This window comes from Sphaeramia orbicularis, chromosome 7 (assembly GCF_902148855.1).
Source record: "Sphaeramia orbicularis chromosome 7, fSphaOr1.1, whole genome shotgun sequence".
Lineage (NCBI taxonomy): Eukaryota > Metazoa > Chordata > Actinopteri > Kurtiformes > Apogonidae > Sphaeramia > Sphaeramia orbicularis.
Genome location: NC_043963.1, coordinates 31314445 through 31329829, shown reverse-complemented (window position 1 = coordinate 31329829; position 15385 = coordinate 31314445). Strand labels below are relative to the sequence as shown.

At 38.8% G+C, this 15385-nt stretch overlaps 1 protein-coding gene across 3 annotated transcripts in view; it reads left to right on the top strand.

Moving 5' to 3' along the window:
• Positions 1–15385, top strand: part of samd10b (sterile alpha motif domain containing 10b) — a 73554-nt gene that overhangs the window by 16314 nt on the left and 41855 nt on the right. For 2 of the 3 annotated variants that reach the window (XM_030139495.1, XM_030139497.1), the window contains exons 1-2: positions 1505–1670; positions 13298–13482. In XM_030139495.1, coding sequence (XP_029995355.1) covers positions 1610–1670; positions 13298–13482 — 246 coding nt within the window. In that variant the 5' untranslated portion in view covers positions 1505–1609. Of the gene's footprint in view, positions 1–1504; positions 1671–13297; positions 13483–15385 lie in introns of those variants that run through there. The other variant, XM_030139498.1, reaches the window with a different exon arrangement.

Genomic DNA, 15385 nt, shown 5'->3' with positions numbered 1-15385 from the left:
TTGTGATTGAGCTACAACAAGAGTGTGTGCGTGTGTTTGTGTGTATGTGGAGACCAGCTAATTGGCATGTCCATCTGACTGAAAGGCCTGGGCGAAAGTGGCAGTGCCGGAGTGGAGCTGATAACATGGCAATTACAAAAGGAGAGAAAGACCTCCAATCAGCACAGCATGCTGCAGACAGCCTCAGACACAGGTAGGACACAAGGACTGAATTCAGAGGCAGGGAGAACAGGCGAGAGCCCCAGGTGTGAGCTAATTTGTCTCAATGCTAGACTCAAAACAGGGAAGCTCCAGAAGGGCTTGTACTAAACATGGCTACATGTCGTTTGCACACATATTTCTCCATAGAAGACTTCTGCTGCACCTGCCAAGAAAGTCACATCCTCTTTTTCAAAACTCCAAAAAGGAAGAAGAGTTTATGCCTGAAGAAATAGTTTGCTTTACATCCTCTGCTGCTTGTTGAAACGATCTGTGGAATGTATAAAGAAAAAAGTTTTTTCACGCGTCTCTGTGTTATAGTTGTTGCCATGGGCGCCGTTGCATTTCTCCTCTTACCTGTCTCAGTAGTGTTGCCTAAGTCTCCCAGAATGCCCCCGCCTCTACCTCCCACCACAACCTTTGTATCTTATATCCACCTATTTTTCTTATGTCAGCCTCTCTTTTCCCTCCCCTCCAGGAAAGATTAGAGGCAGCCGCCTGGATCACATCACACGGGAGAACAAAAACTTTTAAAAACTTCAAAGCTCTGACTAACATTACAGTTGGCTGGCAGAAGTACTACCACCACCATCACCACCACCACAGCCCTCCCACCTCCACCCCTTCCCACTGCTGCTGTTTTCTAATCATTCATGCAGCTTACAAATCTACAAACAAACTCCCTGTCTGCAATTTTCATTCTCTCCCTGTCTATCTCAGCTTCAAATTCATTGGCACATTTTCCTTCTCTCCCTTTGTCTCTCTGTGTTTACCTCTCAGCTTCTGCAGAGCATTAACTTTTATCTGCTTTTTTTCCCCACCAGCTCTCTACCCATTCTGTAAGCGTATTTCCTCTTCTTTTTCATTCCCCTTTATCTTCTGTTATCCCCTCATCCTGCTCTCTTTGTGGGGATGCAAGGATGGGGTAGAGCAGATTATCAACTAACTCTCGAAACGGTCATTTATTCACTTCATTGTTTGCACACCCCTTGGTGCTCAATAACCTTTGTGTTTTGTTTGTGCCAGTGTGTGTGCATGTACATTTGGGTACTTTCGATTGGTTGTTACTCATGCTACGCCAGATATTTACCCTCTTAATATACCATGTATGAGCACTGACATACATGGGTGATAGTCTGGGGTTAACAACGCTCAATAAAGTATTGAGCACTGAAACCCTCTGCACCCCTGTTCTTTTCACCAAGCCACAGTGTGAGTGCAGCTTATCGATTTACAGACCACATGTGACCATCACAATGAAGCATAGCCCAATGTCATCACCACTGGCTTGTCTGTATATGTGTGAGTGCATGTTCTACACAGATGTCTCTCAGTTCCCTCTGGTTTAACCTCTGTGGACGACAGCAATCTCATTGTGGGCAACTTTTAAGGCTTATTATGTGGTTTCTCTATGGTCAGCAGACAGAGTGTGGTGGATCCTTGCCGGACGGCCTTGCAGGCAATCACTGAAGGTATTTGTGTTGTGAACTAGACAGGCCATATTTTGCTTATGAGACCTGCTGCTCTGAAAAAAAGTATAATAGTGAAACCTGTTTGTCTGATTGCTGCAATCATTTTAGAGTTCATTAGCCGACCATCTGGCTTATCGCTCCTGGTTCCAATTGAGTAGCTTAAATTGTTCCTGAAGTCAGCGGAGTGCATTTTGACATTAAAATAAATATTGACACGATTTCTTTGGTAGCCTGCTAAGCCATTTATTTCGTGTCAGTTACGATGTAGCGTGTGCCTTTTCCAGTGGTGCGGTTTTAAGTTGGAGTATATCAGAGCTTTGATATTATACCCAAACATCCGTTAATCCACTCAGACAGAACATTTTGCCACTCAGGGGAACAGTTGTAAACAAACACTAAATATTTAAAAAGCCAATCTTATCTAAGCTGTGGAGTTATGTGCCTGTTTGTTTCTTTCCCCCCTTCATTTTGGATTCTTTTCACTGAAAGAACAGGAAGGAGGGCAAACTGCTGAGACATTTTAGATCACAGCACCTATTGAGATTGAAATATTGCAGTAAAAGGTGAGGGAAAATATAATATTTTAATGATGCAGCTGAGATGACTGTTATCCAATGTCCACTGAAGAACGTCACGCTGACATTCACCACTTTTGCTGGATTGAAGTTTTCAGATTGCAGATCTGCAGGTCAAAGAGTAACATTTTAGACAAGATATTGAGTTTGATGAGATGTTTCAAACTTGCAACTTTGCATTTGACCTTTAACTATATTAAATTATTCACTAATCAGACTATATAAAATTTAGCTTAACCTTTATAATGGCTGCTTGTGGATGCTGCTGCTATGTGAATTAAAACTGTTTTAACATGAACACAGCTACGCTCTGCTTCATTGACCTTTTAATGCAATTTCTTGCTTTTGTTCTTTATCTCATCTGATGCTCTGATGTCAAAGAAAGTCCTAGCAGGGTTAATTTAAACAAATTTGTCAAAGTATTTGATGAGCATTAAATGATAATAATGTAGTGGCTGCATGGACACATTTATCATTTGATTACCTCACCGGTTAGGATGGTTTGTACAATGATAATTCAATGTCTCATAAATAGGAAGATGCAAATGCACAGAAATTATGTTTGTCCTTGAAGATCTTTGGCACTGAATGCTTTATTAGGGAGAGTAATGTTTCCTGTCTCTGTTTTTGTAGTGTTTTGTGGCTTTTCACTGTATTACCATCATTTTGTGTAACCTTGGTTAATGTTGCATGTGAACACATTGCAAATGGGTGATTAAAACCATGGATCATGTGTTTATGTTACTTTCCAGTCCCATAAAATAGTGAATATGATGATAATTTGAAGTATCATATCAGTTTCGGGGAAATCTCCAACAAGCTTGTGGAAAAGAAGATGAGGAAAAAAAGATAGCTTTGGAATGAAGTGCACTGTTGCCCATAAAGATGGAATAATTTTGTTTTCAGACACATTCCTCTGTTTATTCCTATTTATATACTTCGATTATCACATACGACCAGATGGAGTGATTACATACTGAGTCCCAGTTATACTTTATCTATCAAGAATAATTGGCATTTTTCCAACCATTTTATTAGAAGATGTTAAAATATTTTATTCCAATTATCTCTTGTTCATTTACACAGGGATATTTTTCAGTTCTGTATTTGATTTATTGATTTATTTTGCACATACATAACATTGATCAAAGACATAATAAAACAGTAAAGGTGCAGGGAGAGGCAGAAAGCCTGAAATGGCTTGTTTTAAAGCCTCCACCTTATAAATACGTAAACATTATAAAAGTTATGAGATTTCCATAGTCCGTACACATTCAGAATTCATTAAATATTTAAATATTTGCATAAACATTTGCCATTCTTGGAAAGTGTGAATCATGTTAAGTAGGGCTGCACGATATTGGAAAAAACTGACATTGCGATTTTTTTTTAACCCTGCGATATGAAAAAATGCTCAGGAGGATATAATAGCTGTGTGGTGCCATTGTAAATGGTCAAACAAATTAGTTGTGTTACCTCTCATTTTGGCAACAGGTGCAACGCACTGTTGACACAGAACATTTGTTTCAATATCATCCTTCTTGTAGCCAAAATAATTCCAGATACTGACGTTGCTTTTCTTTTAGCACCAAGTCTTTGTTTATGGTGATTTTCTCTTGTTCGTTGCTCATTTTTCAGTGTTGTTGGTGGATCACTGTGTGCAATGTGTGTCACATACCCTTGAAATTAAATGAGAACATGTTGAGTTCATTTGCCTCCTACATTGCAGGACCTGCAGTGTGACTATTGCGCACATGTACATCGCAATCTCGATGCTCAAACGACATACTGTGCAGCTGTAATGTTAAGAATATTTGACTTTGCTAGAAATATCTTATTTGGCTGAAATCATTACTCAGAATGTTGTCAAACATGTCTGGTGGGTACTTTTAAGATTCTTGATTAAATACTAAAAAAGGTCATGAAAAAGCTTAATTTTTTCCCCCCTAACCTTGACTAATATGTAAAAATCTAATCATGTGTGGGACTCAGAACCCTAAACCCTGGTCTCCAACCTAATTTGTATATTCATTGGTTTTTTTGCCAATTAAATGGAAACTGGAAATTGAACCTCAGGATTACAAATTTGTGAGACATTATCACAGTTTCTGGGTTAGCCTTAGCCTGCTATAGCATGTGCTCAAACCCTGGGTGCAATGTTAAGATGCATAACACATATCTGGGAAATTACTCCAAACATCAGGATACTAAAGCACTCACAAATACACGAGTGATCTTGTGTGTCTCACACTTTCATCAAACCTGATTACACCTCATATCCTATTAATCCCTCGGTTGTCCCTCTCCTCCTTTTCCTTCTGACATTCTCTGTATGTTATCGATTGTAAGATTTAATCTGTCCTCCTGTGTCATCATATGAGGACTTAGCTGTGAAGGGTGGAACACAGTAGATATTCAGATATTCACTCGTTGAAGCCTAATCATCTGTGTTTTTTCTCTTTTCTGATTGGTCATCTTTGCCTCCGTCTGTCTCTACGTTCTTGGATTTACTCTGGGTTTCATTTCTTCATCCACTTAAAAGGTCACGACAGTGTCTGACCCCTATATCCTATCTCTTCTTGTGTGTCATTGGTGTTTTTTCTCCTCTTGTGTGAAACGTGGAGGGAGTTCTTTTGATGAGAAGTGGAAATGACAGCCAGTGGCCTCGGGTGGAGAAGTTACGTTGTCTGTGTCTCTCTGTGTCTCTACCCGTGTGTGTGTGTTTGATCTAAAGCAATCTGTAATTGTATGTTCTCTGACACTGATGGATAATCAATAGTTCTGTCTGTCTCTATGAAAGAGCCACAGTCGACAGTTAGAGAATAAAAGTCATGCTGTCTACAATGCAGGACCTTCTATATTTTTTATCATTGCAGTGCCTGAAGAGACAAAGCCAAGGTCGGATTGGTAATTTTCCCACCAGCCTTTGCTGCTGCTTGCTCTCCTCTGTCAGGGTGCACATGGACTTGTACAGTGACTTGCAGAATCATACCAAAAATGTCAACTCCACCTGTGTTGAAAGCTAAGCCATATGCATTGCGAGCCATTATTGCCCTGCAGTTTGAATCCTGAATCTTGCTTCTGTCCACATGGCAGCGTGCAGAGACTGTAGCTTTAAACAGACCCACAAGCATAAATGAAAGCAGACAAGGATTATACAGATGTGTAGACATGTGAATCCTCATGCTGGCATTGTGAGTCAGAATCATGTATGCATGAGCATGCTGGCAATTTTGTACACACATTCATACAAAGATTTAGTTGGCATTTTCCCCGCCTGTGTCGTGATGAGAGTTGGTGTGTTGTTATCTTCAATCAGCCTGCATTGTGGACATCCATTGTTTACTGCTATTTACTCCTAGTTCCCATGACAGTGATAGTTTGTGAAAGGTGAACCTCAGCCTTAGATTCTGCAACAATGTTTCATGTCAGAGTCGATAATAGACTGCAATGCATCATGGGAAAAAACCCTGGGGTCCTTGGTTTTATATTTATTTTTAAAGCTGCAACCAGATTCCTCTATCCCCCCCACCCCCATGCTCTTTCAAAATGGAGTAATTTCATGGCTCATTCCTGGGGTTAGGGCAGGGTCTGGTGGAGTGGAAGACTTGTAAATAGCCTCTTGCTTTGCTGCCAACATACTATAGGACCAACAAACATGTATCACAGAAGATGTAAAGGTAGCAGGGAAGGCAGCAGTGCTATATTTAGGATTTAATGTGTAATGTGCATGAAATCACTGCATGAGGAAGTTTCACCCTTATGGAGATTACAGAGAAATGGGGGTGAGTGTGATTTTTTCCTGTCCTCTTTCATATAAAACTTGGTCTGCAAATAGAAATTTTATCTTTCCACTGAATAGGAGGTGGTCGGTAGGGAGAGGGAAAGTTGATACCAATATTCTGGTTCTGAAATGCACCGTGGCCACCCTCTCTATGATGCCTGAAGTAAGGTGGACTAGCCAGACCACTTGCCTCATCCTCCATGTTAGAGGCTGAAGCAAACACCCATATGCACACCAAAGTTGATGCCAAGGTTATTCAAAAATCAAACTTTTGCAAAAAGCTAACACAGCAAAGTAGTCCACATGGACTAATTTAGATGTTCTCTATTGGAAGCAAATGAGTAATGTCCAGTGATGTCATGTTAATCTACTGTGGGATTTGGCTTGGAACGACCTTCCGGGGTGCCGTACCTAACAGCTTAATTACCTTTTCAAAAGGGAATACCTCTGAGATTTAGCAGCCACTCTGCACAGCAGATATGCTGCTCAGTCAAGAGGAGGTGATATGAGGTTACACTTCACTGGGCTCAGTTGTATTGACCTACCTTCCCAGAGCACGCGCACACTCTGACACATACACAAACACCTGTCTGACACTTTGCCCTTGTTTTTTTTCCTCTCCAAACCTCTACTTTCTGCATTTCTGTCTCTTTCTTTCCTTTTTGTGCAAGGCTGGACTTACACATTTCTGACCGAGCTTCTAAAAGCGCAGCCAATCACTGAGCACACTGTCTTTTTCACTCACCAGCTGCTTCTCAGGAGATACATATCACACTCCTTACTTCCAGTTCTGTCTTCTGCCCTCCATTATCTCTCCTCTTCTGTCTTCTGCTTTGATTTTACTTGAGGTGATACCAGTGTGAGAGAAGGGCAGAAATAGGTGATATAGCACCAGTCAGTGACAAATAGGACAGAGGAGATTTGGCAGTTGTCCTTTTCCAAAGGTTGATCAAATGCATGTTGAGACAGGATGAGAGAGATGTAAGGGGTGAACTCACAGTAGAATGATTAAATGTGAAACACTATGGTGCATGTGAAGACACTGTGCCACAACACAACCCTTCTCATTCATTCATCTTCTAGAATATGTAAATTTAATGAACAGCCTCTGGACTCTAAAAGCAACAGCCAGCAGAGCCATGCACTGCAATGTAATTTTAAAGGAGGTGTCAGTGGAACGGCGAAGATATTTAATGGCTTTTGGCTGATTTTAAATTCTTATCCGTATCCTGAGCCAGAAGGTTAAGCCTACCAAGTCCATTAAAGCCTGCTGAATGGGCGCTTTGTCTTCGTTTTATGACTGCTGGAGGTTGCAAGGTGTGGAGATGTCGCAGAGACTGAGATTCAGGAGGAACTGTAAAGTCATGAAAAGTGATGTCTGTAAAATGTTGAGTGGTCAGTGTTGCATAATTGGAAAGCTGACTTTAACAGCTCATGAAATTAAGTTGTTTCGTGATGTGTTAACGTGTCTCAGCACCTCCTGTTTGAGTTTTTTATTTATTTCTTTATTTATTTTACTATACTACATTTTGATCAGTTTACTGTCAGTTTGCATGGATCTGATGTTAATTTATAGTGCTGCTTTCCCTTTCATTCTCTCTCCCTTTCTTTCTTGCTTGTCTTTTCTCTTCCTTGTGCGCTTGCTCTTGTCTCTTTCTTGGAGGATTGGCAGGTCTTTAGAGTTGCAAGGCGCTTAGCTTCCCACGTTCCTTCCCCCTGTCTCCTCCTCCTCAGTCTGACTGGCAGTAATTACATCGGGACTGGGCTTGGTTTATCCTGACAACCCCAAAGACCTGACAAGCAGAAATAGACACAGAAGAGCACACAATGGGGGGAAACAAGAAAGCTGCTGCTGCTGCATAAGAATATACAAAAGTACAGCAACATATGGAGAAATGAAAAAAGCAGGAGTGAAGTCTGAGAGCGGAGAGGTAGAAAAGGTTACACATCAGTGATTCCTGTCGGGTCTTTCTCTCTTTTTCATCTTGGCCTTCTTTTTCATTCCACTACCAAGGCTGCGTGAACTCTGTATTCAGCACTGTTCATTTCTGGGTCGAGAAAAAGTCTTTTTTTTCTCCATTTACTTCATCTCCAGCCAGATGTTTCCCGCAATCCAGAGCTGTCATGGATCATGTCTCTCTGTTGTGCAGTTCTAAAATGGGAGTCGTCCAGGAAGCCTTGTTTCCCCATGCTAGTGGAAGCGATGCTTACTGCTATTAAATCTGATTTAACAAAGTATTTCTTAACTGTATCTTCCCACTTGTTCAGTTCTACTTTCACCTGGACATTTGGTTTGTGTCGTCCCCAAATACCCAACTCTAGCAAAAGCAGCACAGGAATAGAAAGCAACAACATGTATAGAGACTAATGAATGAATACATTGAAAGACCTTAATTTTACATTCAGATCAATCCATTGTCTTTCTCATTCTGTCTTTTAATCGGGTCTTGAAGATGTCAAAGGAACAAGGACAAGAAATTACAGTTAATCATGGGAGATGAAATGAAGCTTTTCTCAGAGAATGTTCTGACATTGTTCAGTCTAAAGGTTCTTTTTATATTAAAAAGTAATGAATGCAACATTTAGTATGCCTTGTTCCACTTTTAGCTCTCTCTGTACTTCAGAGATTTTAGGAGAAAATCAAGTTAAGCCTAGAAATAAGAGAACAAGTCACATACACTGCAACCTGACATTTGTGTGCAAATGGGTGCTTCTATGAAACTAGTCCCTAAAAACAGGACAGAGGGGCTAAAAATTCAAAGCAGATGTAGATTAATGTTATGAAGCAAGTTTGGAAGCACTTTGGGTCTATTTAAAAAATGGATATTTACTGAGATAAAACATAACTATTTCCCCAGATAAGACACATTTTTATATTATTTTTATACAAGAATCCGCATGTAACATGGTAAAAAGGTTCCACATGTAACACCAGTGGACACAATGGATTACACACGCAACCTGGACTGAGACTGCAGACTCATGAAAAACCTGCATGTCTGGATTAGAAACACCACTAAGATTGTCAAATTTAACACAGTGTCTTTATTTATAGTGGTATTTTAGACCATTTCAAGCCATGTTTTCAAGATCAAATGCACTGACACCGAGGTAGCTTTTCATGTCTGAATTTTGGTCCTATTTTTGGCCCAATATTTGATTAAAAATTCATTAATTTTGGGATGGCTCAGAAAAAGACTATAATTTTTTGCATTTATCTGAGGTCATCATTAGGTACATCCTGGGGGTAAATATGTCTGAATTTCTCTTTTATTATTGGGTCTAAAAGGCTGGCAAAGTGCCAGGTACCAAAATGAACCCAGTTTCATAGAAGCACCCAAATGTAATAGTATTATCCTGTATGTGTTCTGAAACTCTTACTGATATTTAAGCTTTTTTTCTTTGGTCCTATGGATTAATGAGGGATTTTGAAGTGTTTCAGTCTTTATTAGGGCTTATTTTGCTCCACTTATAATTAACACATTTTCCCTTTGTACTTTAACAATTGTTAGTATGATTTTAAGTTAGATAATTAAAAAAGTTTAATTCATGGGGTAAGTCATCAGAGAAGTTAAATTATGTTCAAAAATCTTTAAGCCTTTTGTTCAGACAATGTGAGATTTATTACATTAATTTTCTGATGTTTTATACCAGGCTTCATTCACCACATGTCAGATGTTTTTAACTGTTTGAGTTGTTTCTTTAACGGGGTCAGGGGTCACACAAAATAATAACTTTAACCTTTAGAACTCATTCAGTTAGTTTTTTTTGTGTGTCTTTTAAGGCTGTGCACATCTTTCCTGTATTTTCATGTTGTATATCAGTGTTTTTCAACCTTGGGGTCGGGACCCCATATGGGGTTGCCTGGAATTCAAATGGGGTCGCCTGAAATTTCTAGTAATTGATAAAAATAAAAACGTACTAATAAGAAATATGTAAGTTTAGAGAAACAATCACAATCCATAAAAGACATGACAAACTTTGAGTCTGAAACTGAAGCACTGTGGTACTGTTTATCTTTCAAATGTTCATTGTGGTCAGTTTCAGATGCTGCAACTCTTTCATAATTCATAGTTTGAGTTATTGTTTGTTCAGTATTAATTGTCAGCCTTGTAAATCCAAGCTGGACTGACTGTACATATCCTGACCAAGGAAAATAAAATTCTCACTTTGTGCAGTAATCTACCCCTGGCTTTTCTGCCTCTGTCCATAATAATAGACATAATATAGACTAAATGTCCTCTAAAAGTAATGTTTATTTGCAACATAGCTTAGCAAACTATTACATGATCAAAAACAAATACATTTTAGCAAAAATAAATGTCTCCGTTTTGAATGTCTGGGGTCACCAGAAATTTGTGATGTTAAAATGGGGTCATGAGCCAAAAAAGGTTGGAAACCACTGTTGTATATAAAGAAAAGAGAATGAGAAATAAATATGTGCATCTCTCTCCTCTTGGTCCAAATCAAAAGACTAAATAAAGACAGATGAACCCGATGCTGTTTATGTAAAAGTAGCTTCTGTGTCGAGACATGGACTAGAATCACGTCTTGGCTGAGTTTAACAGACCAGTGTAAATAATTTCTAACAGCATTCACAGGTTGTTTGAGGTTATAGAAAGTTATTATATTATTTACTGAGAGGAACAGGAATGTTGAAAATAACAAGGCTCAGTCAGGACCAGTGAAAAAAGTGTGAATATGTTAAAGGTGTAAACTCTGGATTTGACAAGGAACTGATGATGTGTGATTCATATATAGTACTATACATTTATACAAACAATACATAGTGGTGAACAAATAGAAAAGTAATGTATGATCACAGTATATGTGTTTGTATAAATTCTATTAATTTTTCATAGATAACCTGCTAAATATCTGTGAAACTGTAGGGAGAAACATTGTTTTTGTTTCAGGGTTGTATTAAACTAAAGTCCTAATTTGTACAAAATGTAAGTGTAATAAGTTCTAACTTCAGCCTACTCCTTTTTAGTCACTATTGTGTTGTTTTCCTTGTAATTTAGTGCCTTATTGTTGATTACTGTGTGCATTAACCCATAAAGACCCAAACTTCCACTGGCGAACCAAAAGCATCTACTAATATAAACGGTTTAATACCTGTTGATCCACTAATCCTATTAATACATGGAAATAATTTGTGTAAAATACAGTTTGTCATCTTTTCATGGTCATCAGATATGACCCTTTGGACGTTCAGAGGCTCTGTAGTTACCGTGGAAACACAGTCATCTTCTACAGCAGTGATTCACCAGTAAAACCCATGGAATTGGATCAATGACAGTGGATGGACACACTGGGTTTATGTTCAGTTAATGATATCTTTGCTGAAAAAGTCACATTTTCTTCAGTTTTCTCTGTTTCTGATATAATAACCATCAGCTTTACTCAGAGCTTTAATGAACATCTACATGATCAGTGAATTAAATAAAGAAAAATTCCTGATTTACACTGAAAAATGCAAAATAAGGAAGATAATATTACAATCAATGGTGATAAATCACTTAAGAGAGGTTAAATATAGAAAAAAAATAATTTGGGAACTGACACAAAAGTAGCACTGGGTGTTTATGGGTTAATTCTGGAAACATTTCAGTAGAGACTGAAATAATCTAAATGAACTGAACTGAACTGAACAGCTACTGATCATGTATTTAACCCTTCTAGTCATCTGGAAAAGTGTGATAAACCAATATGTGCATCATGGTGATAGATTTTCTACAGCGTGAAAATATACACAGCAAAAAATGCAGTGTCAATATTTTGGAGTCAAGCTATTTTAAGCTAGATAGAGTAATTGTAGCTCTATGGAGAGTAAACCACCTCTAACAGTAGAGTTGAAAGTCAGTGTAAAGTTCTGCACAGATACAGTGTAAAATTCAATTCTACATACAGAGTCATGACTACTGCCAGTCTGCCACATTGCATTGTGGGTACTGGACATTTTACTCATTGTGTCCTATTTTATGTGCAGGGGTTCAAGGGGTTTTGTGTTAATGTTCATTTAGGGTAATATGTCTGTTTTACAACGTTTATTGGCCTTTTTATGATTTTTTTTTTTTTTTATTAATGCGACACCATTAGTCAAACCTGTAGGCAGAACAATGCCTTACCTGATTGTCACTGTGAAGTTATAGTTGTATTATAAGTGAGAAGTATTTACTATTGTGAATGAAAGCCATAGAGCAAATTGATGACTTTCACAACCCCCTGCTCTCTTGGGACTCCTGCAAATCTGCATTGTTTCAATACAGGCACAGGGTGCAAACTGAAGAAGACAAAAACACTGCAGAGAAATAAATATTAGAACATTATAGTCATTTATAAACTAAATTTGAAGTAAAAATAGCACTTTAAAGTGTAATGATATAACTCTTAACAGTGTGAAAACACCACAGTGTTAAATATTTTTTTTTACACATTTCATTGTTCATTGTGACATTGAATTGAGAAGAATAAACTCTGAAAATTTGACACTGGCCATAGAGTAAATTTGACTCTAATTTTGAGTGGGATCAAATGTTTTCTGAAACAGAGTTAAATTCAACTCTCTAAGAGTTAAATTGACACTGTTTTTTACTGTAGGAGGAAGTCTGACATGCTCTCAGATGACTTGAATCACAATATGCTGAAAGAAAGTGGAATTCTGGGCACTGCAGCTGACTAGAAATGCCCACAGTCCACTGGAATGTCCTACATGATGTAAGTGCAGAGGATGTCCTGTGGCTGTGACAGCGCTGTCCTCTGACCTGGCATTGACGACTTGTCTGCCTCACTGGTGTTGTGTCACAGCAAACCCTCGGTCCTGGGAGGAAAGAAGGGAAGAACAGACTGAGAGAGGGAAGAAGAAAATCAAATATTCATGATGCAGGATTTAAATAATCAAGGACTTATCTGGGAAGACACAATTCCAAAATCACACACTGTCTCGGTGAATATGCACTCAGCATAATTGGAGATCACAGGACCGCTACTGCCATCACCAAAACAGCCATCTGTTCGTAGCTGTATAACAGTCAGTAGACAAACCATGTAATCTGGAGTGAATGCAGTATGTTAAGCTCTTAGAGGATTATCAATCATTTATTTTGTTGTGCTTTTGGGATCCTGTTGCTCACTTTATAGACAATGTATGAAAGCCACTCAGACAAAGACAATACAAAGTGAGTACTTATCGGTGTTTGTGCTTCTCCCTCTGCTTGTCTCTTTCTGTCTTCCTCTGTTTTTTTTTTTTCTGTCTGTCCTCACAGCGGCGTCCAGCTTCAGTTTTTGCCGTGCCTCCCTGGAGCACACGGTGTCTGCTGAGGAGCTGAGTTACCAGCTGCCGCGTCGCGCCGGAGGCAGCAACCTGACCTGGCACGATGGCCGAGGCCAGAAGACGGCACATACACGAACGGTCAAATTGCTGCAGCAGCCGGGCACAGAAGGCATCCAGGTACAAGGAAACACAGTCAAACACCAGAGGCAGCGTGGAGGAGAATCTAACCTCATGTGTTTAACAGCCTTTCTGAGGCCTTGTACTTCCATTATTTCCCACTAAGATAAGACTTTGGAGGAAGGGCTTGAATTATGAAGCCATATAGCTGCACCTAAAAAGAAATGAAGGAATAAAACTATTCCTTTTTATATGTATTGGGACATTAAAATATAACAAAATATAACACAAGAATAATATATTTTATGATAATACTTTGTAGCAGTAAGTAGGTAGTTTCAATTAAGTAGTTTGAACATTATTTCTGCAAAGTTTATTAGGAACACATGATTTCCCTGGAGAGTTTACTAATATTTAATAGATATGGTTGTTAAAATACACTCAAGGAAAAAAGAAACGCACCATTTTCATTTTCTCGATTTTTTCAGAAATATGACGGTTATTGCAAAATTGCAAACTACAATGAGTTCAGTACTATTCTGAGTCAAAATGAAATGATTGTTTTCCTGGTTCCGGTTGATTGATTTTGATTAGCAATAAGAACTGTATTTGTGTATTCCTCACCCATGTCTGCTCATGAGTGAAACTCACAGATGAATTGGACCTCTCCTCAATTGTGCACAACCATTCCCTATAAAAAGACACCAAAATGGAGCAAAAACACATTTGTCCACAATGCCACGACTACTGCAACCAGAGAGAGATCAGGCCATTGCCGGCTGAAACCTGTCACAGAGATGTGACAGCCGATTGGGATAGTCCTGTGCAGCGGTTGTAACATGCGGTCAACCAGATCTGGGATGGTCGTTGGAGGAGCCGGGGGTGTGGTAACGCTCAGCAAGGCGTACAACGGTAGAGTGGTGGACTCCAAACACCCTGGCTACGGCCCGTCTGCTCCGTCCAGCTTGAAAAATGCCAATGGCCTGATCTCTCTTGCAGTAGTCGTGGCATTGTGGACAAATGTGTTTTTGCTCCATTTTGGTGTCTTTTTATAGGGAATGGTTGTGCACAATTGAGGAGTGGTCCAATTCATCTGTGAGTTTCACTCATGAGCAGACATGGGTGAGGAATACACAAATATAGTTCTTATTGCTAATCAAAATCAATCAACCGGAACCAGGAAAACAATCATTTCATTTTGACTCAGAATAGTACTGAACTCATTGTAGTTTGCAATTTTGCAATAACTGTCATATTTCTGAAAAAATCAAGAAAATGAAAGTGATGCATTTCTTTTTTCCTTGAGTGTATATATGTGTTTTTTTCTTTTGCTATATAAGAGGACAGTGCTCTTTGGGGAAAGTGTGCGAACACTGTGACAAATCAGCTTCACTGCTGCTTCTCCAGGACTCAAATCTCACCGGTACCAGAAAGTCTAATTGTTTTATCTTGTATATAATGTCGACTGGTCTCACCCAAGCCTGTGTTATATACCACCAGGAGAAGCTGATTATATAACATATGAGAGGAGCAAGAGCTGTTACTCACTGCTTGTGATATAATAGGACAAGGAAGAACATACAGCACAGGAAAGTGCAATTTAATGGAAATACACAGAGATGTGGTCTGTATTTGTAGGGATTTCATGTACTTCTCCAGTGCTCTGTGAGTCATATGTTACATTTCCATTTGATCTTTAAATGACTAGTTTCTCATGTAGTTGTTGACTTGTTCCAAATAATGTTCAAATACAGAGAAATTATGCAGGTTTATTGAATGTAACATCACATTTCATTTGGTTACATTATAATGGTATCATTCCTAGCGTTGATGTTTTTTTAACATTACTTGCACTTAATTAAATAATGTGAATGTACTGTATAATCACTGATGCGATATAAATAGTGAAAATAAAATGGTAATGCATCATTACTTTGCAATGTCATCTACTATCACACGATGT